This window comes from Ovis aries, chromosome 13 (genome assembly GCF_016772045.2).
Source record: "Ovis aries strain OAR_USU_Benz2616 breed Rambouillet chromosome 13, ARS-UI_Ramb_v3.0, whole genome shotgun sequence".
NCBI classification, from domain to species: domain Eukaryota; kingdom Metazoa; phylum Chordata; class Mammalia; order Artiodactyla; family Bovidae; genus Ovis; species Ovis aries.
The window spans coordinates 25,859,188-25,887,022 of NC_056066.1; the positions used below are offsets into that span (position 1 = coordinate 25,859,188).

Genomic DNA, 27,835 nt, shown 5'->3' on the forward strand with positions numbered 1-27,835 from the left:
CATTCCCCGCCAGACGCATCTGTAAAGTTTCCTTTTTAAGGAGAAAGGGCAGACAAGAAAGAACATTGGGGTCATTACTAAGAAGTAGAGCAATCCTCCCAGCAACGATGTCGTTTCGATTTGTTCACCAACAGCTCTGTTCTGTAATAGTTTCTATTTGAACCTTGCTAGAATTTTTCTGTGAGAAATTAAAACAAAATTAATAATATTTTACTATTATTGGGATGATAGTTGGATGTAAGCTTTGAAATAGACGTTGTAATGGCACTAAAAATACTTTTTGTTGTTTTAAATTGGAAAACCCCAAGAATCCTCACGGATTTGAGTTTTCTTGGTGGTTGAATGGGTTTCCTTAAAGCCTCTTAATTTTTTTTTTTTTTGATTTCTCATTGCTCCAATAACTTCAGAGTTATTCTATGACTGCACAGGATGTGTGGTGTTCCCTCTTAGTCGCTTAAAAAATATTAAACCTGAGTAATAAATTGCTGTCCTATTATACTACCTCGATGTTTCTACCTTTAGCTTCTAAACGCTTTCCCCAGAGGCTTGATGCTTAAACCTGTAACACTGAGTTTGTTGTGTGTTACAGACTCAGGAACATAGCTGCAGCCTGGACATTTACTCTTTGTCATGATATGGGAACGAGTTATTTTCAAGCTGTGCTAAAGGTAGGTGATAAAGTTGACCAGTCTTCTGGATTTGCACTAGCCTAAGTGCTAAATTTTGACAGATAAATGACAGTGCATGTTATTCATGCCATATTGATTTTTTATTACACTGTAAAGATAATTGTTTTCAAATGGGAAAATTTAGAGATGAGATTTCAAAGATAACTTGTTTTTTATGTGTCTATTCATGTGATGTCTAGCATGTGAAAAATTACTCTCATTTGTCTTAGTCTTTTTTTATTATTGTTGAGAACAAAAAAGTACACATTAAAAGATTCAGTGTGGTGATCTTTATTACCAGACTATATCTGTTTGAAAATATTTTGGTCAATCATATAAGGAGTACTACGGTCCTGCACTTCCTTTTTAAAATTTTCTCTCTACAGCCTAATATTTTTTGTGCAAATATTCTTTGAAAAATAACTTTTGCCTGTCAAATCCAAACTATTTGAAGGTCCATTAGTTACTACTAATAGGGTGATAAATATTTGAAAGTGCAAATATACTTTAGACTATATAGATGCAAATTATGTAAAGTTTTGCTGTAAAAATGTTTTATCACTTTAATAATTTCTGCAGTGTCAGCGCTCTAAATTATTTACTCCCTCCCCCCCTTTTTTTTCTTGATTAGTTTTTTCCCTAGATTGATAATTTGAAAGATTAACTCAATTATCCATTATAGGGACTTCCCTGGTGGTCCAGTGGCTAAGACTGCCTTCCTAGGTTTGATCTCTGGTCAGGGACACGACTGAAGTGACTTAGCAGCAGCAGCAGCAGCAGCAGCAGCAGCAGCAGCAGCAGAGAACTAGATCCCACCTGCCATAACTGAGTCTATGCCGCAAGTGAAGATCCCATGTGCTGCAACTAAGACCTAGTGCAGCAATATAAATAAATAAAAATTATTTTTAAAAGTTATCCATTAGAAGGTAAACAGATTTCCATTACACTTTAAAACTAAGTGTAAAGACCGGATACCACTTTAAGGACACATAGGGATTTAGGAACCTCCGATTGGGAAGCATTACTCTTTAGAACTGAAATCATCTACCACTGAACATCCAATTTCTACCATGGACCTTGTCCTGGTTTGTTTCTTGACTCTGCCATTTACCAGCATTATGACCTTAAAAAGTTTAATCCTCAGTCTTCTTTTCTGAAAATGGAGACACAGTAATAATGCCTTTCTGAAGGGCTTCTCATAAGTGTTAGAGTTACATGACGTAATACATGTAAAAGTAGAATCCCGGTAGGTACTTGGCACTGATAAACAGTCGGAAAAATGCTTGCCACTGTTATAATCTAGTTTTCCTGATGTCTCAGGGTGATTATACCAGGTGGAGAGGTTCTTGTTGGTTGGTCATTTTTAACAAAGAACACAAAACAAACCTCATGTAGAAGTTATAGGCTGATAGTTTAAAGGCTGAATTTGATATATTTATTTGGATCAGCTTTATATTTTAAAATAATGAATACTTTACAACTATTACCAAATAGTTTAAATTTTGTAAATTTTAAGTAAATTCCCAGAGTCTTCACTTCTGTTGAAAAACAAGTGGACCAGGCAAGGCAGGGCTTGTGTCCGCCAGCCCTGCAGCTGGGATGTAGCTGTGCAGTTTGGATGGGAAACACTGTCCTCAAGTTTGCCACACTAAACTCCTTGCATTTATTTCATCCAGATGTGCTTCACTCATGCATTTTACCTCCTTTGTCCCTGCAGACACCTCAGTTTGTGATTTCTGACTCAGAAACTATCCCTTACTAATTGGAACAGGCAGTTGTATGGCCAAAACTATAACTCACCTTGCATCCTTGACAAAGGAGGTGAGTTGTCCTGTATTACAATTTACAAAGCATCATTTCCTCATACAGCTCATTTGATACTTAGGTCAACTCTTAGAGTTAGTTCAGACATGCATGCTGCTAAGTCACTTCAGTTGTGTCCAACTCTGTGCGACCCCATAGACGGCAGCCCACCAGGCTCCCCTGTCCCTGGGATTCTCCAGGCAAGGATACTGGAGTGGGTTGCCATTTCCTTCTCCAATGCATGAAAGTGAAAAATAAAAGTGAAGTCGCTCAGTAGTGTCCGACTCTTAGCGACCCCATGGGCTGCAGCCTACCAGGCTCCTCTGTCCATGAGATTTTCCAGGCAAGAGTACTGGAGTGGGGTGCCATTGCTTTCTCCGCAGACATGCGTGATTATTCCATTTTACAGCTGTGGATGCTGACGTTTATAGGTTTATGCTAAAACTTAAAATAATGTTTTAAGTTTCTAGGAAATGATAGCCTTTTTTTTTTTTTTTGGTTCCAGCATGTAAGCACATGCTTTTATCACAGTAATTACAGAATGAGAAAATGAGTGGTGGAAAGCAGAATACATAGATAGAAGTACATAAGTAGACCTTTTCCCCCTTCTCTGCAAAACATTTTTAAGCAAATTGAAGGGAACAAACACTAATTATGGTTTATTCAAAGCAGACCATATGTATCACTGGACAAGGTCTGTTTTAAACCAAACTTTATTGCCTGTGTTAGTGAAAAGCTGGAGGGATGTGTGACCAGTTCATCTGGTCTATAGTGAACTGAGACCAGAGGTTTCTGTTCACTTTGTGTTTTAAAGTTCTTTGAGAAAGCAGGTAGTTAGAACTTGTCTAGTGCTTCAGCCTGGTGTCTCTGAAAGGTGGTTTTATATGGAAGATTCACTTTTCTGTAGGCTACTTTTAACCAGCAAGGCTTTATGACTTTCATAATCATTCCAGGAGAATATTCTCTACAACAAATTCAAATCAGGAACAGTGTTGTTCTAAGACTTGTCAGAAGGCAGCTGAGGCTGTGGTTGGTGTGAGAGGTGAAGAAGAAAGTAGGTTGAGTTTAGAGGGGTCAGAAAGGATCTGGAGGACAGAGTAAGAACGTGGATTTTGAAGGACTTTTAATGGGAAAATAATGTCGTCTGGCTTATCTGTTGAGATCTCTCTGGGATGCTCCATGGAGACACACATGTTCTGCCCCACTGGCATTCCAGGATTCCCCTTCAATCAAAGGCTGGAGCTACTTTTGAATCTCATGTAAACCATATGCATGCAGTAGAGTTTAAACAGCTTGGCAGAAGGGAGTGTATAAAGGGAAGAATCTTTCCATAACATTCTGCAGAAAATACATGATGTGTGTTTTGAAAAGCGAGAATCACAGTATTAAAATATCACTCAATTTTGAGTAAAACCATCTGCTACTTTCTTAGTGTGTTTTATATCATGGGCAAATGGCATTTTCATTGCATTGAGAAATGGTGTTCTCTGCCTATCTTTTGGAAAAGTTAACAGGTTGATTATTTTTTGTGTTATATGGGAAAAGGAAACGTGCTTATGTTCGCTTATGAAGCACTTATCCTTTAATTGAGTTTCTAGCCCCTTCTGCTGATAAATTTGGTCATTACCTCTAAGGTATTAAAAGATACTTAGAGTGATTTTCTGGTACTTAAGAACTTAGCATAGTCCCCTTAAGTATTAGAAGTTATAGTATGAAAGCACATTAATGCAAACATTCCAAAAAACTAACTTTTATTTTTCTGTTTTTTTTCCCCCTATAATATTAGTCTAATTAATCTAAATTAGTCCACTTAGTCTAATTTTTAAGTTTCTTGATAAAAAATTTATCATTTTATGATCTTTTTAGTCTCTGCTATAATTTGTTAGTCTTTTCAACCTCAGTATTGCTCATCTGTATCTTCTGTTTTGTTTATTTGTTTTATTGATCAGTCTTAATAAGGGCTTATCTATTTAAAAAATTCTCTTTGAAGAACTGTTGTATTTATCATTCTCTAATCTGTCTTATTCTTTTTCTGTAATGTATTTAATTTCAACTCTTCCTCTTTTCTACAATCTTTGCTTTTATTTGGTAATTACATAATTTTTAGCCTTTCTTCCATTCTAAGATAAAATTTTAGGCTATATGTTTTCCTCTGTATACTGCTTTAGCTGTATCCAATAAATTTTCATGAGTAGTATTTTCATTATTATTCAGTTTTAAGTCTATTTTTAAAAGTCATTTCATTTTTTCTTTGGCCCTTGAGCTGTTTAGTAGTTACTTTTAAAGTATTTGATACTATCGGTTTTTAAAAATTTATCTAGTAGTTGTCTTCTTACTTAATTACATGGCAGTCATGTATGTTCAGGCTTCCCTGGTGGCTCAGACAGTAAAGAATCTGCCAGCAATGCAGGAGACCTGGATTCGATCCCTGGGTCAGGAAGATCCCCTGGAGAAGGGAATGGCTACCCACTCTAGTATTCTTACCTGAAGAATTCCATGAACAGAGTAGCCTGCTGGACTATAGTCCATAGGGTTACAAAGAGTCAGACATGACTGAGCAACTAACACTTTGACTTTCCTGTACACTCGGGAAGGTTATTTGTTGTTAGATACAGGATTTCATGTGTATTTCAGGATATCCATTCAGTACAAACAGATGACATAAATGGGAGAATACGATATTTTTGAATTGGAAGAATCAATACTGTGAAATGATTTTACTCCCCAAAGCAATCTATAGATTCAGTGCAATTCTTATCAAATTACCAATGGCATTTTTCACAAAATTAAAACAGAAAGTTTATAATTTGTATGGAAACACAAAAGACACCAAATGGCCATAGCAATCTTGAGAAAGAAAAACAGAGCTGGAGGAATCAGGCTACTTGACGTCAGACTATATTACAGAGCTATAGAAATCAAGATAGTATGCTACTTGCACAAAACTAAAAATATAGAACAATGGATCAGGATAAAAAAGCCCAGAAATAAACCCACACACCTGTGGTCACCTAACCTATGACAAAGGAGGCAAAAATATACAATGGAGAAAAGATAGTCTCTTCAATAAGTGGTGCTGGGAAAACTGGACAGCTACATGTAAAAGAACGAAATTAGAACACTCCCTGACACCATACACAAAAATAAGCTCAAAACGGATTAGAGTTGTTTAAATCTTATTTATTCTTAAGAACTTTTTTCTTTACTTGAACAACAACAACAACAACAACAACAAAATCACTGACAAATTGTGTTGAAATCTCCCACTAAAATTGTGGCTTTTTCCCTTTTTCTCTGTATTTCTTTCAGTTATTTCATAGATTCTAGGCTTCTGTTTTGAACTTTTATATTTTCTTGTTTTTTTCTTTTATCTTTTCTTAATCAAATTAAGGCTTTGATTATTATGTAGTAACCCTCTTTACCTCTAGTAAATAATTTTCCCTCGAATACTTTGTGCCTGATGTGAATCTTGTCACATCACTTTCTTTTGTTGAATGGTACATGGTACCATTATTTTATTTACAGTCTATCTGTGTCTATAGTTTATGTGAATCTCTTGCAAACAGATGTGAGCTACCAGTTTCTGTCTTTTCATGAAAAGTTTGGTACATTTACAATTACTGTGATTATTGGCATATTCATATTTCTTTTCACAGGGTATTTTATGCTTTCTATTTCTTCTTTTTTAAAGGCTTCCTTTATTCTCCTTTCCAGAGTTTTTTGACTGAGTTTGTTAACATCAGTTTTTCTCTTTTAATATTTTGAAAGTTATGCATGATATTTTTAGGGTCTAATGTTTAAGTGTTTGACATGGATCTCTTAAAGCTTAAATTTATAATTAATATTTTTATCTGCCTCTTTATATGAGGAACTTGAGAACATTTTAAATTCCAGCATTCTACTTTTGATTATATAGCTCATTTTTGTCTATTATTGTGTCTTACAGTCAGTGTTAGTTTAGATTTACACACATGTGTAACTATTTACTGTTTTTGGTAATTTAGACCTTCCTTGTGCTTTGCCGACTAAGGTCCATCTAGGCAAGGCTATGGTTTTTCCTGTGGTCATGTATGGATGTGAGAGTTGGACTGTGAAGAAGGCAGAGCGCCGAAGAATTGATGCTTTCAAACTGTGGTGTTGGAGAAGACTCTTGAGAGTCCAAGGATATCCAACCAGTCCATTCTGAAGGAGATCAGCCCTGGGATTTCTTCGGAGGGACTGATGCTAAAGCTGAAACTCCAGTACTTTGGCCACCTCATGCGAAGAGTTGACTCATTGGGAAGACTCTGATGCTGGGAGGGATTGGGGCAGGAGGAGAAGGGGACGACCGAGGATGAGATGGCTGGACGGCATCACTGACTCGATGGACGTGAGTCTGAGTGAACTCTGGGAATTGGTGATGGACAGGGAGGCCTGGCGTGCTGCAGTTCATGGGGTCGCAAAGAGTCGGACATGACTGAGCGACTGAACTGAACTGACCTGAACTGTCATTTTTCAAAGACATCCTTTAGAAATTCTCTTTCTCAGGGGCCATTGTTGTTAAACTGAATTTTTTGAGGTGAAAAATATCTTTAATTTGCCTTTGACCTTGCAGGATACTTTTGTTTGTTTTAGATGAGCAGTTATTTCAGCATTCTGAATACATTATACTATTGTTTTCTATTGAAATATCAGCAGTCATTCTAATTGTTTCCCTCTATATGTGATACATCTTTTCTATCTGGTTGGTGTCAAGAGCCTCTCATTGTCTTTGGTGTTCTCTAGATTCACTGCTGTGTATCCAACTGTGAATCTTTTAAAGAAATGTACTGAACTTCCTAAATTTGAGTGTTCATACCCTTTGCCTGTTTGGGAGAACTTTCACCCATTATCTGTTGACTTTTCTCCAATCTCTCCTCCACAAACTGATTAGATGTATGTTAGACTGAATCAGGGAGAAGGCAATGGCAACCCACTCCAGTGCTCTTGCTTGGAAAATCCCATGGATGGAGGAGCCTGGAAGGCTGCAGTCCATGGGGTCGCTGAGGGTCAGACACGACTGAGCGACTACACTTTCACTTTTCACTTTCATGCATTGGAGAAGGAAATGGCAACCCACTCCAGTGTTCTTGCCTGGAGAATCCCAGGGATTGAGGAGCCTGGTGGGCTGCCGTCACTGGGGTCACACAGAGTCGGATACGACTAAAGTGACTTAGCAGCAGCATCAGCAGACTGAATCAGTCAGGAAAATAGAATTAATACCAAGTAGTTCAACAGAGGGAATTTAATATGATGCCATGGTCTGAATATTTGTATTCTCCTCAAATTCATATATTGAAACCCTAACCGCCAGGGTAGTAGTGTTGGGAGGTGAGGCCTTGGGGGCAGTGATTAGGTCAGGAGGACAGAGCCTCATGAAGGGATTCAGTTCAGTTCAGTTCAGTTGCTCAGTCATGTCCTACTCTTTGAGACCCCATGAATCGCAGCACGCCAGGCCTCCCTGTCCATCACCAACTCCTGGAGTTTACTCAAACTCATGTCCATCGAGTCGGTGATGCCATCCAGCCGTCTCATCCTCTGTTGTCCCCTTCTCCTCCTGCCCCCAATCCCTCCCAGCATCAGAGTCTTTTCCAGTGAGTCAACTCTTCACATGAGGTGGCCAAAGGATTGGAGTTTCAGCTTTAGCATCAGACCTTCCAATGAACACCCAGGACTGATTTCCTTTAAGATGCACTGGTTGGACCTCCTTGCAGTCCAAGGGACTCTCAAGAGTCTTCTCCAACACCACAGTTCAAAAGCATCAATTCTTCGGTGCTCAGCTTTCTTCACAGTCCAACTCTCACATCCCTACATGACCACTGGAAAAACCATAGCCTTGACTAGACAGACCTTTGTTGGTAAAGTAATGTCTCTGCTTTTTAACATGCTATCTAGGTTGGTCATAACTTTCTTTCCAAGGAGTAAGCGTCTTTTAATTTCATGGCTGCAGTCACCATCTGCAGTGATTTTGGAGCCCCCCAAAATAAAGTCTGACACTGTTTCCACTGTTTCCCCATCTGTTTCCCATGAAGTGATGGGGACTAGCATCTTATAAAAGAGACCCCAGGGAGGTAGCTTCTCCCTTCCACAGAATGGGGTTACAGCAGAAACACCACGCCGTCTAGGAAGTGGATCCACATCTAATGCCAAGTCTATCAGCAACATGATCTTGGACTTCCCAGCCCCTGGAACTGTGAGAAATAAATGCTTCTTGTTTCCAATCCACCCAGTTTATGTTATTTTTGTTCAAGCAGCTTGAACAGACTAAGGCATAAGGGGATTTCGTTATAAATGTTTTAGGATATTCGAAAGCCCAGCAGAAGGTAATGAGGTGATCTCAGAGTTAGAATCATAATCTTAAAAACTATGATTACTCCTTGTACTGTACAGTAACATCAAGGAGATGATCATACCAAAATGCATATGCTGAGGCCGTCTAGAACCATGGCAGGTCTACCCTCCAGAAACAGGGACCTTCAGGGAGATGGAGCCACATGGACATACCACAAAGCCAAAGAAAGCAGAGGAGAAAGATCCTCCTCCCATCCAGTCTCCTGCCTGGCCCACCCACTGACAGAATCCAACAGCGGAGGACACCAGTGGGACAGGGAGCTTGGGGAATACAGTTTTGAGATGTCAACCCCTGAGATTCAGGACACGGAAGGTCACGCATGGATCTGAGAGCAAGCAGACAGTTGTGGTCTCCCTTCCATACCTCTCAGTTTGGGTTTCCTGTTTTTCATTACTTTGTTTCCCTATACTGTGTCCAAAGTAGCATTTTTTCTATGGTAAAATATGCATTACATACAATTTACCCTTTAACCACTTAAAAACTGTATTCACTTCAGTGGCTACATTCACAGCATTGTACAACGCTCACCACCATCCATCGCCATAACTTTTTTTTACCTTCTCAAACTGAAACTCTAGCTGTTAAATAATCTTTCCCACTTCCCTTCCCCAAGCTCCTAGAAACCACAACTATAGTTTCTGTCCCTGAATTTGACTGTTCTGGGTACTGTGTGCTAGTCATGGTTTATTATGTTCATTAACATTGCCAGTGAAAAGGCACTATTCCATAAAATGAATGTTTTTCCTGGTTGAAAACTTCTATTTGAGGCATTTAATAAGATTTAATTTTTTTTTGTTTGGTTTAACATTTACATTATATAGATGGCATAAACGCTTATTTGCATGAGTCAAGTAGATAGATGTAGAAAGTAGTTATCTTGTCACTGATTATGAAATCACTGAATTGGATGATTATTACTGATTACCTCCTACTCGTTTTTTTTGCATTTTGGATCAAAGGCACAAATTTCATAAAGATTAAGTTTTCTAAGAACTATTCCTGTTTTTTTTTTATGTAGTGATGTAATTTTCAGTAGGCATTCATAGCCATTTACTGAATGATGTCCCCTTAAATATAATGAATATGATCATTATTCTGTTTAGATTTTCGGATTCTCTTTAGCTCTTTCTAATCCTTATTTCTCTCATTCTTTTTTTTTTTTTGTAAGAATATTGATTCACTCATTCAGCAGCTACATATTTAACATCTACTTTATGCCAGACACAGAGTTAGGCATTATAAGATTTGTAAGTGAACTGAGAGGTAAAGTTTCAGCTGTCAAATTAACAGATAAACAAGTAAACATTTGCCCATTTAGCCTGCATTTACTAGTTATCTGCCATGTGTTAGATGTTATTCTGGGAACTGTGGATACAGAGGTAAAATTAACAAAGTCTGTACCTCTGTAGCTTACATCCTGAAGAAGGAATAAAATATGCAGGGGAGATCTTTTTTAAAATGTGATATTTGAGCTGAAATATGATGGATGAGGTGGAACAAATGAAAAAGACTGAGGCCAGACAGCAGTTAATGGACGATAAATAGAATGAACTCCTTCTGTTTGATGCACATTGGTTTGTGGTTTTTGAGATGGGAAGATTAAGGAGTTTATTGTTGCTTCCATTTTGTCACTTAATTATTAAATGAAGACATTAGCTGGGAAGTTTGGTGGGAGAGGATGTACAGCAACGAGGGAACAATCTGAGGAGAGAGAAATTTGAGGACGGAGATCACTCACCAGAGAGAAGTGAATACACCAAGCAGGGAAGTGCAGTAGGATTGCTGGGCATCATTGAGGGTCTACTTGTAAGGTTTTTATCCTGAATTTAAAGTGAAATGGTTCAGCCCAGTTGTGTGGTCTTCTCCAGCTACAGGCACAGGTGTGAAGAAGATGTAAGGTTTAACTAGGGTTGGTTTTTAACCCCAGGGGACTGGTGGTGAAGAAAGAGAGAAACAAGAATGTTTAGGACATTTGCAAGGAAGTTATAATAATTTAAGCTGTAGAATTCATGCTGTTGTGCTGTGTGCTGTGCTTAGTCGCTCAGTTGTGTCCAACTCTGTGACCCCATGGACTGTAGCCCACCAGACTCCTCTGTCCACGCGGATTCTCCAGGCAAGAATACTGGAGTGGGTTGCCATGCCCTCCTCCATGGGCTCTTCCCAACCCAGGGATTGAACCCAGGTCTTGTGCCTTGTAGGGTGGATTCTTTACTGAGCCACCAGGGAAGCCCAGTTTATGCTGGGGAAGGAGAAAATGAAGTGGAAATGAAGACGGAAGAGAGTTGATGGATATAAAGAAAGTGAATCAGTGGATTGGTGGATTAGATGAGGTTGAAAGTTGTAGTCAGACAGATGAATTTCATGGGCTATGAATATTAACACATTCATTAATAGACGTGTTTCTGTGTGTATGTATACACATCCAGGAACAATTGCAGTCAACTTTATAGCATTGAAAAGAGTGAGGTTTTGCAGGGTTAACCAAAAAATTCAGAGGACCACCACAGATGTTCTGGTTGGTCTTACTGTTCATTTTTTTTTTTCCTTTAAATTTATACAAAGGATTGAGTGTAATTTAAGGACAACATGAAAGGTTAGTAGCACTACTTGGAAGATCTTATCTCAGCTTATGTGTGAAATCTTTTTTAAAATCACTTGGCCTCATTGGCCATGTTCTCCTAATTGAGCACTGCGCCAAGTGCTGGGTGTGCAGGAATATCAGGTCATGGTGGGTTCAGAGGGCTCATGGAACGCAGAGATGGGCACACAACTCAGATGGGGTGGAGAATGGATAGGTTTGGAGGACATGACATCTCAGCAAATATGTGAAAAGATAAGTAGGAATTAGAGCTTAGCAAAGAAACCACAGACCCAAGTGGGAGCGAAGACTGTGTGTGAAGATTCTCAAGCAAGAAGGGATGACCTGATGGATCCCAAGTGGGTTGGTTTGTAGTGTCTGAGGGAAGATATAATGAGACATGAGGCTAGGAAATTAAGCAAGGGCCATATTTTAAAGGATGTGGTAGGTTATATGAAAGAAATTTCATACTAAAAGCAATAGGGGACTGATGGCAATGGCAACCCACTCCAGTACTCTTGCCTGGAAAATCCCATGGGCAGAGGAGCCTGGTAGGCTGCAGTCCATGGGGTCGCTAAGGGTCAGACACGACTAAACGACTTCACTTTCACTTTTTACTTTCATGCATTGGAGAAGGAAATGGCAACCCACTCCAGTGTTCTTGCCTGTAGAATCCCAGGGATTGAGGAGCCTGGTGGGCTGCCGTCTATGGGGTCGCAGAGTCGGCCACAACTGAAGCGACTTAGCAGCAGCAGCAGCAGCAGCAGCAGTAATATAAAGCACAATCACTTAAAAATGCTGGAGAGGATGTGAAGAAAAGGGAGCAACCCTCCTACTGATACAGCCATTATGGAGAACAGTAAGGAGATTCCTTAAAAAACTATGAATAATCCTATCCTATGACCAAAGGATCCCACAACTGGGTATATACCCTGAGAAAACTACAATTCAAAAGGAACCCATGTACTCTGGTGTTGATTGCAGTGCTATTTAGAATAGCCAGGACATGGAAGCAGCCTTGATGTCCGTTGACAGATGAATGGATGAAGCAGAGATTCAATATTCAATGGAATATTACCCAGCTATAAAAAAGAACGAATTTGACTCAATTGTGCTCAGGTAGATAAACCTAGAACCTGTTATACAGAGTGAAGTAAGTTAGAAAGAGACAAACAAATGCTATATATTAATGCGTATATTTGGAATCTAGAAAAATGGTACTGATGAACCTATTTGCAAGGCAGTATTGGAGACGCAGATGAGGAGACATATATACACTATCATGTGTAAAACGGATAGCTGGTGGGAAGCTGCAGTATAACACAGGGATCTTAGCCTGGCACTCTGTGATGGCCTAAGTGGATGGGGTGAGGAGAAGGGGAGTGAGGCTCAACAGGGATAAGATATATGTATACTTATGACTGGTTCTCGAAGGATGTGATCCAGGAGAAACCAACACAGTATTGTAAAGCAATTTTCCTTCAATTAAAAAATAAATAAAAAAACACAATCATTTTAAAGTGTGGGATTTGCTTTGATGAAGAAGCTGGATTTTTATCATTGCTAAGGTTTATTCTAAAATTCTTTCATTCATGAGTATAAAGCAGTAAATCAAAATGAGTTAAATGTGTGCCTCTAATCTGAAAATAATTACTAACAGTAGCAATTAATATGGGACAGTATTAAACATAGAAATCCCTGCTTACAAAACATTATTAAACTTGTATTCATCTGTTTGCAAAAAGAATTGAAATTAAAAATTTCTTTGACTCTGAGTACATTTGGTTACTGCTGTGTATTTTCCATCATATCAGTGAAAATATTAGATAATTTCCCATGAGTTTGTGTGTGCTGTTTAATATTACCAATCAAATGTCAATGAAGCTCTGTACTTTTTCTCTCCAGTGATTTAAACTTTTGAGATGCTTCCATTAATTGGAAAATCAATCATCTTTGATAACTTTCCTGACCCTTCTGATACTTGGGAAATCACTGAAACGATTGGCAAAGGAACATATGGAAAAGTTTTTAAAGTGTTGAATAAGAAAAATGGCCAAAAAGCAGCAGTCAAAATTCTGGATCCCATTCATGTATGTCATGATTTTTTTGTTTGTTTGTTTGCTAATTAACTTAAAAAAAAATCTGTGTTAAACAGTTAAAAAGTCCATTGGTATCTTATCTTGATTTATTTATCACAATGTCAGTTGCAATTTGAAGGAAATGTTTGTTTAAAAATATCTTGTTAGATTTTCCTTGTTAAATGTTTAACATATATTAGAAGGTCCAATAAATACTTGATAAATAAAGAAATATATAGTAAAGAGAAGTATGGGGGCTTCCCAGGTGGCACTAGTGGTAAAGAACCTGCCTGCCAGTGCAGGAGGCATAAGAGAAACAGGTTCGAACCCTGAGTTGGGAAGATCTCCTGGAGGAGGGTGTGGAAACCCACTCCAATATTCTTGCCTAGAGAAGCCCAGGGACAGAGGAGCCTGGAGGGCCCCAGTCCATAGTGTCACACAGTCAGATATGACTGAAGCGACTTAGCATGTACGCACACAAACATATCTATAAAGTTTATCTTCTCTCAAGCAGCTCAATGGTTTGATTTAATATTTTTAGATTTCAGAGTGTTGTCAGCATATAGACTCACGGGTCTAGAATTAACCCTAAAATTGTCTAATGTCGTCTTGGCCAAATTTCATATTCCTCCTGTGTTTATTTAGGCTTCAGGCAGAATTCCTCTTATGCCAAACAAGAAATATATTTTAAAATTTCTTTCAAAAAAGGGAAATTAATTTTCAGGTTTACCTAAGTGTTTCTAAACAGAAATGGCATTCCTTTACAGGTGTGGTTCTTGTGAAGAATTCAATGTCGTGGTCAGTCCATATGGCCTCTTTCCAGCAGTGCCAATGGTGCTTTTTGGGGGAATAGCAGTTGTGATCAGGGAAACTCATCTTGCTTTGCCTGTAAGAGCATGAGATTTGCCTGTTAGAGACAAGATTCTTTTTTCCAGGAGACAGAGGCTGGATGTTTGGGCCCATTTTCAGGTACTAGGACATATGTAGGTCTCCCCTAGCACGTGGGGGAGCCAGAATAAACTCAGTGATTCCATAATCCCCAAACCTCTCCTGAGAGCAACTCCTCTAATTACTCAGCTCATGGAGAAGGAAATGGCACCCCACTCCAGTACTCTTGCCTGGAAATTCCCATGGACGGAGAAGCCTGGTAGGCTACAGCCCATGGGGTGGCAAAGAGTCGGACACGACTGAGCGACTTCACTTTGACTTTCACTTTGTGCATGTGATGGGGGTGTGGCTTGATGGAAATGATGAGATGTGTGTGGGGTAGGCCTCGGAGTTCTTGGCCTCGTCACAGCTCTGACACTCACAAAGCCTGCAAAAGGACTCTGCAAAAAGTCTCTGGCCCTCTGTTCATCTTGGGGTTGCTCTTTCTTTTTTGATAGTTTATTTTTACTAGATCTGTTATTACTACATTGCTTCATTTTCCTTTGAGCAGAGGAGCGAGAGGGTGGGGGTTTCTTTTCAAGAAGTAAGTTAGATAAGTGCATGCCTACTCAATCCCAAAGTCATATCTGATTCTTTGTGACCCCATCTACTGTAGCTCGCTGGCTCCTCTTTTGTCATGGGATTTCTCAGGCAAGAATACTGGAGTGGATTGCCATTTCCTTCTCCAGGGGAACTTCCCAACCCAGGGATTGAACCCATGTCTTCTGCATTGGCAGGCGGATTCTTTACCACTGGCCACCAGGGAAGCCCACTGGAGGAAAAAAAATGAGAAGCACTGTGCTGCATGTCTTCATATTCTGTTGAAAAGTTCTTACTGTTAAAACTGAGGGAAGAGAGACACCATTTAAGCTGTACCAGAGTAACTGCACCACTTGGCTTTGCAATACAAGTCTGCCCTTTGAACTTTGCTGTTAAGGATTGGGGTTCATGGTGGCGAGAGAAAGGGCTCCAGGCTGATCCCAATGTGTGACTGCACAATCAGACTCTCTTTCCCATTGCTCTGCTTCTTAGTGAACAAGAGCAAATGACTTCTGAATACATTAACAGCTGTCCTTTCATAATTTATCACATTTGCTATACAGCCTACCTTACAAATCAGGTTTTGTTCTCTTGCTTTAATGAAACATATAGGTTCATAACTGTAGTATGAAATGTGTTCTTTTGCTGCTTTTATTCTTGTCATAGTACATGTATATTTTCCTAAGAAGTCTTTATTTACTCTTCATTCATCATGCCACAAGTCAAATAAAGAAAGATTTATAACCAGGAGATTGTAATCTTAATAAAATAAATTTAAACGCATCCAAGCATTTTTCAGAGTGGCTATTTTTTTTTATTAAAAAGGTCTTACTGTTATGGATTTTGAACTCATAATCTCCTCTCCAAGATGGGGATGAAATGAGCAGGACTAGAAGGTAGTAGATGAAAGACTAGTCCTGGATCACACACGAACCAGTTTTGTGACTCTAACTGCCTTGAGCTAGTTTCTTTTTTTAAAAAAATTAATTTTCTTAGCTTTAGTTTCTTCCTCTGAGACTAGTGTTCTGGTCTAAAATTCTTTCCAGCTTTGTGATTCCATGATTCTGTCTTAAAACACTGTGAACATTAAATGTTACCATAAAATATTAGAAGTCTTTTATTTATGACAGTGAATTATTTTATGTATATGTAGTTTTCTAGATACATGACTTAGTGCGTAGTCTTGTTTGCATTTTTATTGACTGGGTTACAACCTACTCTACTTCTGGTGAATGAGTCTTTAGCTAACTAAAGGCTGTATGCCATCTTATATAACTTAACCCTTTCACATTTTTGGAAAGGTAGGAGTTGATTGCATGTATGATTGGTTTTTGATAGCCTTTAAATATCCTATACTTCAAAGAAACAAAAGGAACCAGCTAAAAGTTTTCATGTCAAAACAATAATTTTACCATTGAAATAAAGTTAACACTACAAAGAAAGGAAGATCACCTTAAGCAGTTCTCCATATATATTTTTTCCCTAGATTTTGTGATTAGAATTCTTTATTTTTATTTTTTAACTTAAAAAATTTAATTTAATTTGTCTGCATCAGGTCTTAGTTGCTCATGGGCTTAGTAGTTTAGGTGCCCGGGCTTAGTTGCCCAGCGGCATGAGGGATCTTAGTTCCCAGACCAGGGATCGAACCCACGTCCCCTGCACTGGAAGGCACTGGACCACCAGGGAAGTCCCTATATGTTTCTCTCTAACTGCGCATAAAAATAGCCTTTTATTTATTTCTTTTCAATGAAATGAACATAATTAGAGATATTTTCGATTAACAGGAAAATCATGATCTCTCCCCTTAAGCAGTGTAATGAGAAATGTCAATACATTGTATTGAGCACAGTAGAAACTATTCTGACCTTGCTTTAACAAAATAAAATTCTACGTTCGCTAGTCTAACTTATGTTTCTTTTATTTCATTCATGTTTTTCTCACTGCTCTCTCCCCATGACTCTTGAAACTAGGATATTGATGAAGAGATTGAAGCAGAGTACAGCATCCTAAAAGCACTTTCTGACCACCCTAATGTGGTCAGGTTCTATGGCATGTACTTTAAGAAGGATAAAATAAATGGAGATAAGCTATGGCTGGTTCTTGAGGTAAGTGTTTAGAATTTTTTCCTATGTGGTAATTTGCAGTGTGGTCTTGGAATGATGTGTTTAGTAACGTCACCCCCATAAACCAGTTCATCTGATATGTTCCATTCTATATCCCTTGTTGAATCTTGTTCCTGGTTCTGGTCTTGCCATCTTTAGAAACATCAGTAAATGAAAGAAAATTAATTAAAGATTAAAAGAAAATGTTTCCATAATAAAAGACTAAAGAAACTAGGATATTTTCCTGGCAGAAGAGCATACTAAAAAGGGACTTCATTATAATTTTTATTTATTTATCTGTGTTTGGTGCAACACGTGACTGAGGCTCAGTGCCAGGTGCTATGATGTGAGATAAAATTAATGTTGCCGAGGCTTCATTAGGCAAAAACGGTGAGTTGCTGATTTCTTCTGACTTCACTGAATACTAATGACATAAACTGCAGAACCAGGTACTGTCAGTCCCCCATATCTGTGGGTTCCACATGGTCAGATTCAAACAGCTGTGATCCGTGAATACAGAGGATCAACTGTATTTGCATTTATGGGGGGAGGAACCTTACTAGAAGTGGTGTGGAACACTGAATAAGTTGCCAAAGGGGTACTGCAGAGTCTGGCTTTTCAGTTCCTGAGAATAGCTTGCGACAGTTCTCTCCAATGCAAGAGTATTAGAAGGTGCACCACTCAGGTTACTGCCAGCCCTAGAAGAATGTGTTTTTTTCTGATTTCCACTGGGTATTTTTACTTAAGTTGAACTAATCATTAATTACAATAAAATCTATAAAAATTTCTTAAAGCTTCTTTTATCAAACCCAGGGCTAGTAAAACCTTTATTTGATTACTCTAACAGCATCTATTTATTGTATTTACATTATTTTACTTTTTATAACATTAGTTTCTGGTGTAAAGTGAGGTGATTCAGTTATATATATTTATATGCTAGGCTGTGTGTGTGCTCAGTCATGTCCGACCCATGGTGACCGCATGGACTATAGCCTGCCAGGCTCCTCTGTCCATGAGATTTTTCAAGCAATAATACTGGAGGGGGTTGCCATTTCATTTTCCAGGGGATCTTCCCAACCCAGGGATAGAACCCAAGTCTCCTACGTCTCTTGCTTTGGCAGGTGGATTCTTTATCTCTGAGTCACCTGGGAAGCCCATATATTTATATGTATTGACATAATTATACATATGGTTTATCACAGGATATTAAGTATTCCTTGTGCTCTACAGCTGGATCTTATTGTATATCCATTCTGTTAATATATGTAATACTTTGCATTTGCTAATCCCAAACTCCCAATCCCTCTCTCCTCCACCTCCTCTTCCTGTTGACAACCACAAGTCTGTGCTCTGTGTCTTGTATTCACGTTATTTTATTAGCATTTGATTATTTTCTCTTTTTTTTTTGGAATGTACCACTGATTTTCCTGTACAGTAATAATTTGCACATTGTCTCCATACTTCATATTTTTTCTATGGTGGTTTTTAAATGAATATACAAGTAGTGATTATTGTAGAGAATACTTGAAACTATAAAAAGAACCACTCTTAATTTTGAATATATTTTCTTCATCTATTTTTGTATGTTTAAAATGATTGACAATATCACTTATCAGTTTAGCCTATTTTCCAGTTCATATAATTTCAGATATACTTAATCATTTTTATCTTTAAAAAAAATACATTCACTTGATTAATTTTTTGTTGTTCAGTCACTAAGTCAAGTCCAACTCTTTTCAACCTCCTGGACAGCAGCACGCCAGGCTCCTGTCCTTCACTATCTCCTAGAGTTTGCTCATATTTATGTTCATTGAGTTGGTGATGCTATCTAACCATCTCATCCTCTGCTGCCTGCTTCTCTCTTTGCCTTCAGTCTTTTGTAGCATCAGGGTCTTCTCCAGTGAGTTGGTTCTTCACATCAGGTGTCCAAGGTACTGGAGCTTCAGCTTCAGCATCCATCCTTTCAGTGAATATTCAGGGTTGATTTCCTTTAGGATTGACTGGTTTGATCTCCTTACTGTCCAAGGGACTCTCAAGAGTCTTCTCCAGCACCACAGTTCAAAAGCATTGATTCTTTGGTGCTCAGCCTTCTTTGTGGTCCAACTCTCACATCTGTACATGACTACTGGAAAAACCATAGCTTTGACCATAGGGACTTTTGTTGGCAAAGTAATGCCTCTACTTTTTAATACACTGTCTAGGTTTATCATAGCTTTTCTTCCAAGGAGCAAACACCTTTGAATTTCATAGAAAGCAGTAGTACAGGACAGTATTACTGTAGATCCAGGTTAGTGGTACCACCTTTTCCTGAGCAGGTAGGTATGTGTTTTTCCTGAGTTGGTTGTTGAACCTGGAAACAGATGGTTCAGTTTCTCTACTCTTTCATTTTCTAATCCATGTTCTGAATGTTGGCACGATTATTGATTGCCCCTCTGGAATCCTACATCCTCCTGCTCCATCCTGGAGGTCTGCCAGGTGCCTGACCCCTGCTACCTCTCTGGGTGGAATCCACTTTCCTGGATTCCTTGGCCTCTTCTTTCCAAGGTTACTTCTCTGTTTTGCACATCAGGAATTCTGTGTGTCCCTCCTGTTATTCACTGTACTGATGTCACCAAATATTGAGACCCTTCAGTTAGTTTCTCTAGGGAGCAAAACCTCCAGTCTGTGCATTTGTGTGTGTGTGTGTGTGTGTGTGTGTGTGTGTGTGTGTGTGTGTGTGTGTGTGTGAAGTAGCTCTGGCAGGCTTCTGGATGTGGATATTTTGAATGTGGGGTAAGAAAGCATCAAGTCTTTTAAAGAGAGACTTGCAAAGGAAGCCTTGTTTTCTGCCCCTCCCCTCCGACCTCCTCCACTTTCACTGTTATCTTGCCCTCTCTGGGTTAATCTGCTCAGGTGACCTCAACACAGCTCCCCCACCTAGCTCTTTGGTTTGTGGCTTTCTCTGTGTTGCTGGATCAGTTAACCACTCAGTCACCTGCATTCCATGTTGAAAAATTTTGTTGCAATCTCTTCACTTCTCTCCCATTTTGTTCTTTTTTCTCTAGTGGTTTTATGGTTTATTTTTTTATTTTTTTATTCCTTTACTGGCATTTTCATGGAGATTCATGAGTAAGAGGAAATAAATGTATATACTTAATCTGAGACTTTTGATTGAATCACAGTCTTTCAAAATTACAATAGAATTTTTAAGAACCTTTTCAGAATCTGAAACTATTACTTTATAGAAGTTAAAAAAAATGTTTTATGAGCCAGGCGTGTTCTTTGATGATAGGCCACTTATTATGACTTCAGAATTATTTTGTATTTCTCAATTCAAGATAGCTTTATATTTTTAGTTAAATCACACAAAAAACAAAGCAAAACTTTTACTTCTCTCAATACAATTACCCAAGTAACAGAATATAAATTATGAACTTAAGCCATTTTGTCTTAAATTAATAGATAATTTACTTATTTGTGTTTGTGTATTTGAGATGTGATGCTCTGCAAATCCTTGATGGAGTCCTGAATAAAAATTTTGTATATTTATATCTTTGAGAACATTTTCAATAATGCATCTTTTATTTTTTTTTCCATGTAAAATAACTGGAAAATTAGCATTTGAAGATTCAGTTGTTCTGTTTAACATAGGCCTAAATGGGCAAGGGAAAAAGTATAAATCTTTCCCAGAGTTTAAACTATTGAATAAGATCAGTTCAGTTCAGTTCAGTCGCTCAGTCTTGTCCGACTCTTTGCGACCCCATGAATCACAGCACTCCAGGCCTCCCTGTCCATCACCATCTCCCAGAGTTCACTCAGACTCACGTCCATCCAGTCAGTGATGCCATCCAGCCATCTCATCCTCTGTCATCCCCTTCTCCTCCTGCCTCCAATCCCTCCCAGCATCAGAGTCTTTTCCAATGAGTCAACTCTTCGCATGAGGTGGCCAAAGTACCGGAGTTTCAGCTTCAGCATCATTGCTTCCAAAGAAATCCCAGGGCTGATCTCCTTCAGAATGGACTGGTTGGATCTCCTTGCAGTCCAAGGGACTCTCAAGAGTCTTCTCCAACACCACAGTTCAAAGGCATGAATTCTTCGGTGCTCAGCTTTCTTCACAGTCCAACTCACATCCATACATGACAGCTGGAAAAACCATAGCTTTGGCTAGACGGACCTTTGTTGGTAAAGTAATGTCTCTCTCTGCCTTTGAATATGCTATCTAGGTTGGTCATAACTTTTCTTCCAAGGAGTAAGCGTCTTATAATTTCATGGCTGCAGTCACCATCTGCAGTGATTTTGGAGACCCCAAAATAAAGTCTGACACTATTTCCACTGTTTCCCCATTTATTTGCCATGAAGTGATGGGACCAGATGCCATGATCTTCATTTTCTGAATGTTGAGCTTTAAGCCAACTTTTCCACTCTCCTTTTTCACTTTCATCAAGAGAGTTTTTAGTTCTTCTTCACTTTCTGCCATAAAGGTGGTGTCATCTGCATATCTGAGGTTATTGATATTTCTCCTGGCAATCTTGATTCCAGCTTGTGCTTCTTCCAGCCCAGTGTTTCTCATGATGTACTCTGCGTAGAAGTTAAATAAGCAGGGTGACAATATACAGCCTTGACGTACTCCTTTTCCTATTTGGAACCAGTCTGTTGTTCCATGTCCAGTTCTAACTGTTGCTTCCTGACCCTCGTACAAATTTCTCAAGAAGCAGGTCAGGTGGTCTGATATTCCCATCTCTTTCAGAATTTTCCACAGTTTATTGTGAATAAGATCAGCTGATGTCTTTTATGCTTAACAAATTCCTATTCTAATTATATTGTCATTTCTTAATATTATCACTCAGGGGTAGGTGGGAGTTGAAGATTCCAGATTATAGTTAAGTGTTCTTTTGAGAGAGCAGAAAAGATTGATTAAAAAGGTCTTGAAACATCCAGTACAAGCAAAGTGGCATCCTGATGCAATGAATCAGCAGAGACTTAGCTTCTTTGAACTTTGTATATATATTTTTAAAATTTATTTTTAATTGGAGAATAATTGCGCTACAATGTTATGTTGGCTTCTGCCATAGAACAGCATGAATTAGCCATGAGTATACATATATCTCCTCCCTCCTGAACCTTCCTTCTACCCCGCCCCCCATCCCATCCCTCTGCATTGTCACAGAGCACCTGTTAAGCTCCCTGCGTTATACAGCAACTTCCCACTAGCTATTTTACATATTGTCTTTATAATTGTATTTATTATCAGATGTAAGAGTTGGAAATATCCCTTAACGGCTTGAGAAAAAAGAATAAACAGTAGTTTATTAAAATAGTATTTCAGAAATCTGATCTATTTGAAATTCAGAGCTGGGGGAAAACATGGAAAAAGCAAAGAGCTGGCAAACTGTATGTAAGACAATTGATTTACATATGCAGGTTAGACTGATTATATATACACATAAGTGGTACAATTACCTGATTTATAAACATGAATGGTGCAGGTGCTGCTTTAAAGGCACTTTCAGAAAATTGGCTTGTGGCATCAATACTTTATTCTACAAAATGACTGCTAATTATACCTCTTATCATAATAAAGCTTCAATAAATTATTTTGCTGGTTTCCCTGGTGGCTCAGCGGTAAAGAATCTGCCTGCAATGCAGGAGACACAGGAGATGTGGGTTCGATCCCCTGGGTTGAGAACATCCTCTGGAGGAGGGCATGGCAACCCACTCCAGTCTTCTTGCTTGGAGAATCCCCTGGACAGAGGAGCCTGGTGGGCTACAGTCCATGGGTCACAAAGAGTCGGACATGACTGAAACAACTGTACACGCAGCAGGCGCACAAATTATTTTCCATGAGGGTACCCAAAGGATGGCCAAATAGGAACTTTGGTAGTACCCAGAAAGTCATGCTAATAGTGCTAGACTTCTGACATGAATCTGCATAAAGACAGTGCTTCTTGGAGGGTCTGAGTAGCATCCTTGTTATCAGCCTGGCATATGTGGGGGGTGGGTGGACTGTACCAGCTTGGACCAACTCTCACCCAGAGATTTTTCATCTTGAAAAATCATTGTATTTATACTGCAATCCAGAATTGAAATTCTAAGAAAAGAATTACTTGCTCAGATTTTACTGGGCCAGCTATTTTCTCTATTATTTATTTGTGAGTTTTGAATTATTGCTTTCACTTTGATACAATTTTTCCTCTTCTTGTATTTTTCTTAAATTTTGTTATACTATAATTTCTTGAGCATGAATAATATACAAGGCTCTGTTTAGAAATTATTTCCTTCTAAATTCTCTGTATGTTCATTTTCAGAACATACAGAAGAGCACTAGTTACTAGCCCTCCTACATTCGAGTTACACACTTGTAATGAAACTACAAAAGAAGAGAAGGGGTAGAAGATTTTCTCCTGTGGGAACTGATATATATATATATATATATGTATATATATATATATATATATAAAATTTTTTTTTGCAAAATGTTTATGGGAATTTTTATTGTCACTTAGTATTTAGGTTTTCCTAATGATGTCAGCATAAAGGGAGAACTAGTTTTTTTTTTTAAATTATACCTTTTGAAATACCATACTTATATTTAATATTAATTTTTGCTTGTTGCTATTACATATCTCTTGACTGACTTGCTTTGTAAAATATAGATACCTCTTTTTTAAATTTAAAAAATATTTATTTATATTTATCTATGTATTTGGCTGTGTTGGTCTTAGCTGTGGTACTCAGGATCTTTAGTTTGGGCATTTGGAATTTGCTGACCAGCGATCAAACCCAGGGCCCCTCCATTGGGAGCTCTGATTCTTAGCCACTTGTCCAATAGGGAAATCCCTGTAGATTTTGCTTTTGCTTAGTGTTTCTTTTCACTCCTAGTGTCTACCGTGGAGGGTCAGGAGCAGGATGGATGGGGACCTTGGGAGGTGGGAGGTGGTTCGTTTCTGCATATCCTTACCACTAAACCAGGAGATGAGATGAAAAAACAGGGTTGAAATTGGATTAAGTTGGTCTGGTGCTAGGCATCTACTGCAGATGATCACAGAGGGCAAAACTGAGATTTAACTATAATTTCCCCCTTCTTAGTTTGATGAACAGCAACACCTTAAGGAATATAGTCTTCTGTCTCAGCATCTGTTTGTTTAGTGTATCCTCAGCCATAAGGGAACCAAAATCCAGTTAGGACATCTTTTTATTAAAAGGTCTTTCCCTTCATAATCCAGTCTTAGCTGTAATTGCTCGTTTCACGGCAGTACTGCAGGCTGAATTCTATTATTTATCTGAATTAGTCCTGATTTGTTCATTCTTAATAGTGACACTGCTTTTTCTCTTTGCTTTCTAATTATAGCAATTTTTCTCTTTGAAATTATATCCTTTTCAAGAGATCAAAGGCTGGAAATTACAGGTGGCGTTTGGAAGCACAAAAGTTCAGTAAACAGTCCTAAAGCCTCACAAATGCACATTTCTGGTAACGAAAGTGATTTTCATGGACCTGAATACTAACTTTCATGCATTATTGGTTATTCTGTGTTTATACTTACATCTAATAAGTAAGATACAGTCCATCATGAGAAAAGGAAACTATAGGATGACAGAAAGAAAATGAGTCAGAATGAATGAATGGTTTCTGTTTGCTCAGTTATTAGCTCTTTAATGTTGCTGCCCAGGAGAGAACATGTACATGGAAGGGGACAGGGAACTCCTGCAGGCTTGTATATGTCCCAGGGGGCAGGGAAGCAGGACAAGGCTGCAAACCTGGGCTTCTGAAGCACTCCGATGGCACAGCTCTGGTTCTCCCTTTCATTAGCTGTGCACAGTGGCAGTGGAGTAGACGAATGCCGATTCTTTTCATGCTCTTAGGGCTGGGACAACCATTCCCAGCTCTCATATAAAAGGCTGTTATTTGGTGTACTCACCACAGAACAAGACAGACAATTACCTAGAGTCGTCTCATTTTTTTGTTTAAAGGGCAGGATGGAAAAACAAGTATGCATGTACTCCTTTATATTCTTATAACCCTGAAAATACATAAAAACATATATAATGCTGGTATATCTTTTTTCCCTAGTAGTACTTTGATGCTTGCAGATACATCTGCTCTCTGAATAGGAGTGCAAGTTTATAATATTAACCACCGAGGGAAAAATGTGAGATGTTTTGCCATTTGGTAAATCAATATATTTTGACTGTGTGCTAAGTTGCTTCAGTTGTGTCCAACTCTTTGCAACCCCATAGATTGTAGCCCACCAGGCTCCTCTGTCCATAGGATTCTCCAGGCAAGAATATTTGAGTGGGTTGCCATGCCTTTCTCGAGGGGGTCTTCCCAATCCAGGGATCAAATCTATTTCTCCTGTAGCTCCTGCATTACAAGCAGATTCTTCAATGCTGAGCCACCAGGGAAAACCATATTTTGACCAGGCAGATGAAAAGATTTCTTCTACATTTTCTTGTTTATCAAAGATATCTTGTTGCTCACATTACCAGTGTTTGATGGTGTTTTCCTAAGAATTTTGAAATGCTTTAGGATGAGGGATGCTGTTTAATATCTTGATTTAGTGGTTACAGGATTGTACACAATTACCAAAATACATCAAAGTGCATCCTTCAGTGAGTCAATTAGAATGTGTGTCTGTAATAGCTTAAACATACTACTTCTAGTTTACAAGTTAGAAAAGTAATGTGAAAATTGTACATATTACAGTATTACACGTTAGGAAACATTATTAGGTGATGGTGTCACTCTTATTAATCTTTTATCAGTCTTTCATTGGAATGCAGAATTTGCTACATCAGTATATGTATTTTATTGATATTGAGTCATACATTTTGTACTTTGAAGAGGCACCTTCCATTTCATATAAAAAGATGGCCTTCTGTCATTATATGTGTGTACATGCATAAGTGTCCAGGACTAAAGTATATTCATCCAGTCGCTTACTAATTCCATAAATATCTATTACTTTGGGCCAAGCATTTTGGTAGGTTCTGGATATTCAGTAGAGAATGAGACCAGCTGTCATCCTGGTGCTTAGAGTCTAATAGTGCAGAAAGATAATTTAAAGCTTAATAGACAAATTAATTAAATAATTATACATGGTTATTGATACTATGGGCTTCCCTGGTGGCTCAGTGGTAAAGAATCTGCCTGCAACACAGAAGATCCAGGTTTGATTCCTGGATTGGGAAGATCTTCTGAAGGAGGGCGTGGCAACCCACTCCAGTACTCTTGCCTGGAGAATCCCATGGACAGAGGAGCCTGGCCAGCTGCATACAGTTCATAGGGTTGCACAGAGTTGGACATGACTAAAGCGACTAAGCAGCAGTAGCGTTGATACTATGAATAGAAATGGAGTGCTAATAAAGAATGAAAAAGACCTTATGTGAAGAGAGAAGTCAAGGAAGGCCTAGATGAGTGGGTAACACGTAAGCTTCCACCTAAAAAAAAAAAAAAAAGAAACAAACCGAGGATCCTGTTAGTACCTTTGTTCTTTAATATACATTCCAGACACTCTGGTAAGACTCAGCCCCATTTCAAACCCACGGAAGCAGAAACTCCGAGAAGGAGGGCTCAGAAACTTAAATTTTAAACAAGTCCTAAGGTGATTCTTATCAAAGGGAAGTTTGGAAAATCCTGCCAGAGGTCCTTGGATTTCAGGGTGCGTTAGAAATAGTCTGGGACTTCTGCTTCTGGCCGTCACAGTAAATTGTGTCACATTGCACAGTTGTACTGTAAATACCTAAAATATTACATAGAATATATTTTTAAAAACATAACAGTTTTCCAACACTGGGAAAGAGACAGCTTAGGCTTGTGACATTGAGAAAAGGAAATTTAGAGGAACGCTACAATCATTGCATCTTTATTCTGGGAGACAGTTTTCAGACCACGGGCATAAGGAGGACGTTCTCAAGGAGATCACAGCAATCTTGCTGAACTGAAAAGACTGTTAAGACAGAAGTGACTGGAATTTTCAAACAGAGAGTTAAGCAGAAAAAACACTCCAGAAATCTGCATAGGGGTTCTCTTGAGTCTTTGGAAACCAAGCTGGAGATGTATAGGGCAAGATTCTAGGCAGTTGGGCAACGAACAATAATAAGGGTAAGAATTACTGAAAAGCAGTAATATGAACAACTATTGGAGTTTGTGCAAGCTGGAGAGATACTTGAGTTCTGACCAGTCAAATTGAGGAATTTTTGTTGAACATCTAAGACACTTAGTAGAGACCTTGCTGACAGGTTATGTGTTAAAGGAAGGGTTAACCTCACCCTAGAATAAGAACTACCCTTGGCCTCCTATAAAAATTTCAAAAACAGAGCTTGAAATGTTCACGTCAGTCCCCAAGTAGATGAACTGCCTAACAGAACAAAATTCAACATTCATTAAGAGAAGACAGCAAAATCTGAACATTTAAATGTGAAATTAGTTATGGCCATCATTTAATAAAAATTAATAAATAGGTTAAAAAAGCAGGAAAATGTAACCCATTGTCAGAAGAAAAATCAGTCAAATGAAACAGACCTAGAACTAATCAGGATGATGGAATTAGCAGATAAAGACTTTAAAATAGCTATTATAATAGTGTTCTTGAATGAAACTTCAAGAAGAGTTAGGTTAAAATGAAAAAAAGGAAAGGAGAGGGCAATTCAGATTAAAACCACAATGAAACTACTAGTACGCACTCCCTAAAATGACTAAAATTTAAAAGACTGATAATTCCCAGTGTTGGTGAGGTTGTGAAGCAAACTGAACATTTTTAGATTATTTAGGCAGTGTGAAATGGTGCAGTCAC

General features: G+C 38.5%; 1 protein-coding gene across 1 annotated transcript in view; it reads left to right on the plus strand.

Annotated features, from left to right (window-relative positions):
• The first annotated feature begins 586 nt into the window (after positions 1–586).
• The window catches only part of MYO3A (myosin IIIA), a 171,578-nt gene continuing 144,329 nt past the window's right edge, over positions 587–27,835 (plus strand). The window contains exons 1-3 of the mRNA XM_027976633.3: positions 587–668; positions 13,325–13,509; positions 16,935–17,069. Coding sequence (XP_027832434.1) covers positions 13,342–13,509; positions 16,935–17,069 — 303 coding nt within the window. The 5' untranslated portion in view covers positions 587–668; positions 13,325–13,341. The remainder of the gene's footprint in view (positions 669–13,324; positions 13,510–16,934; positions 17,070–27,835) is intronic.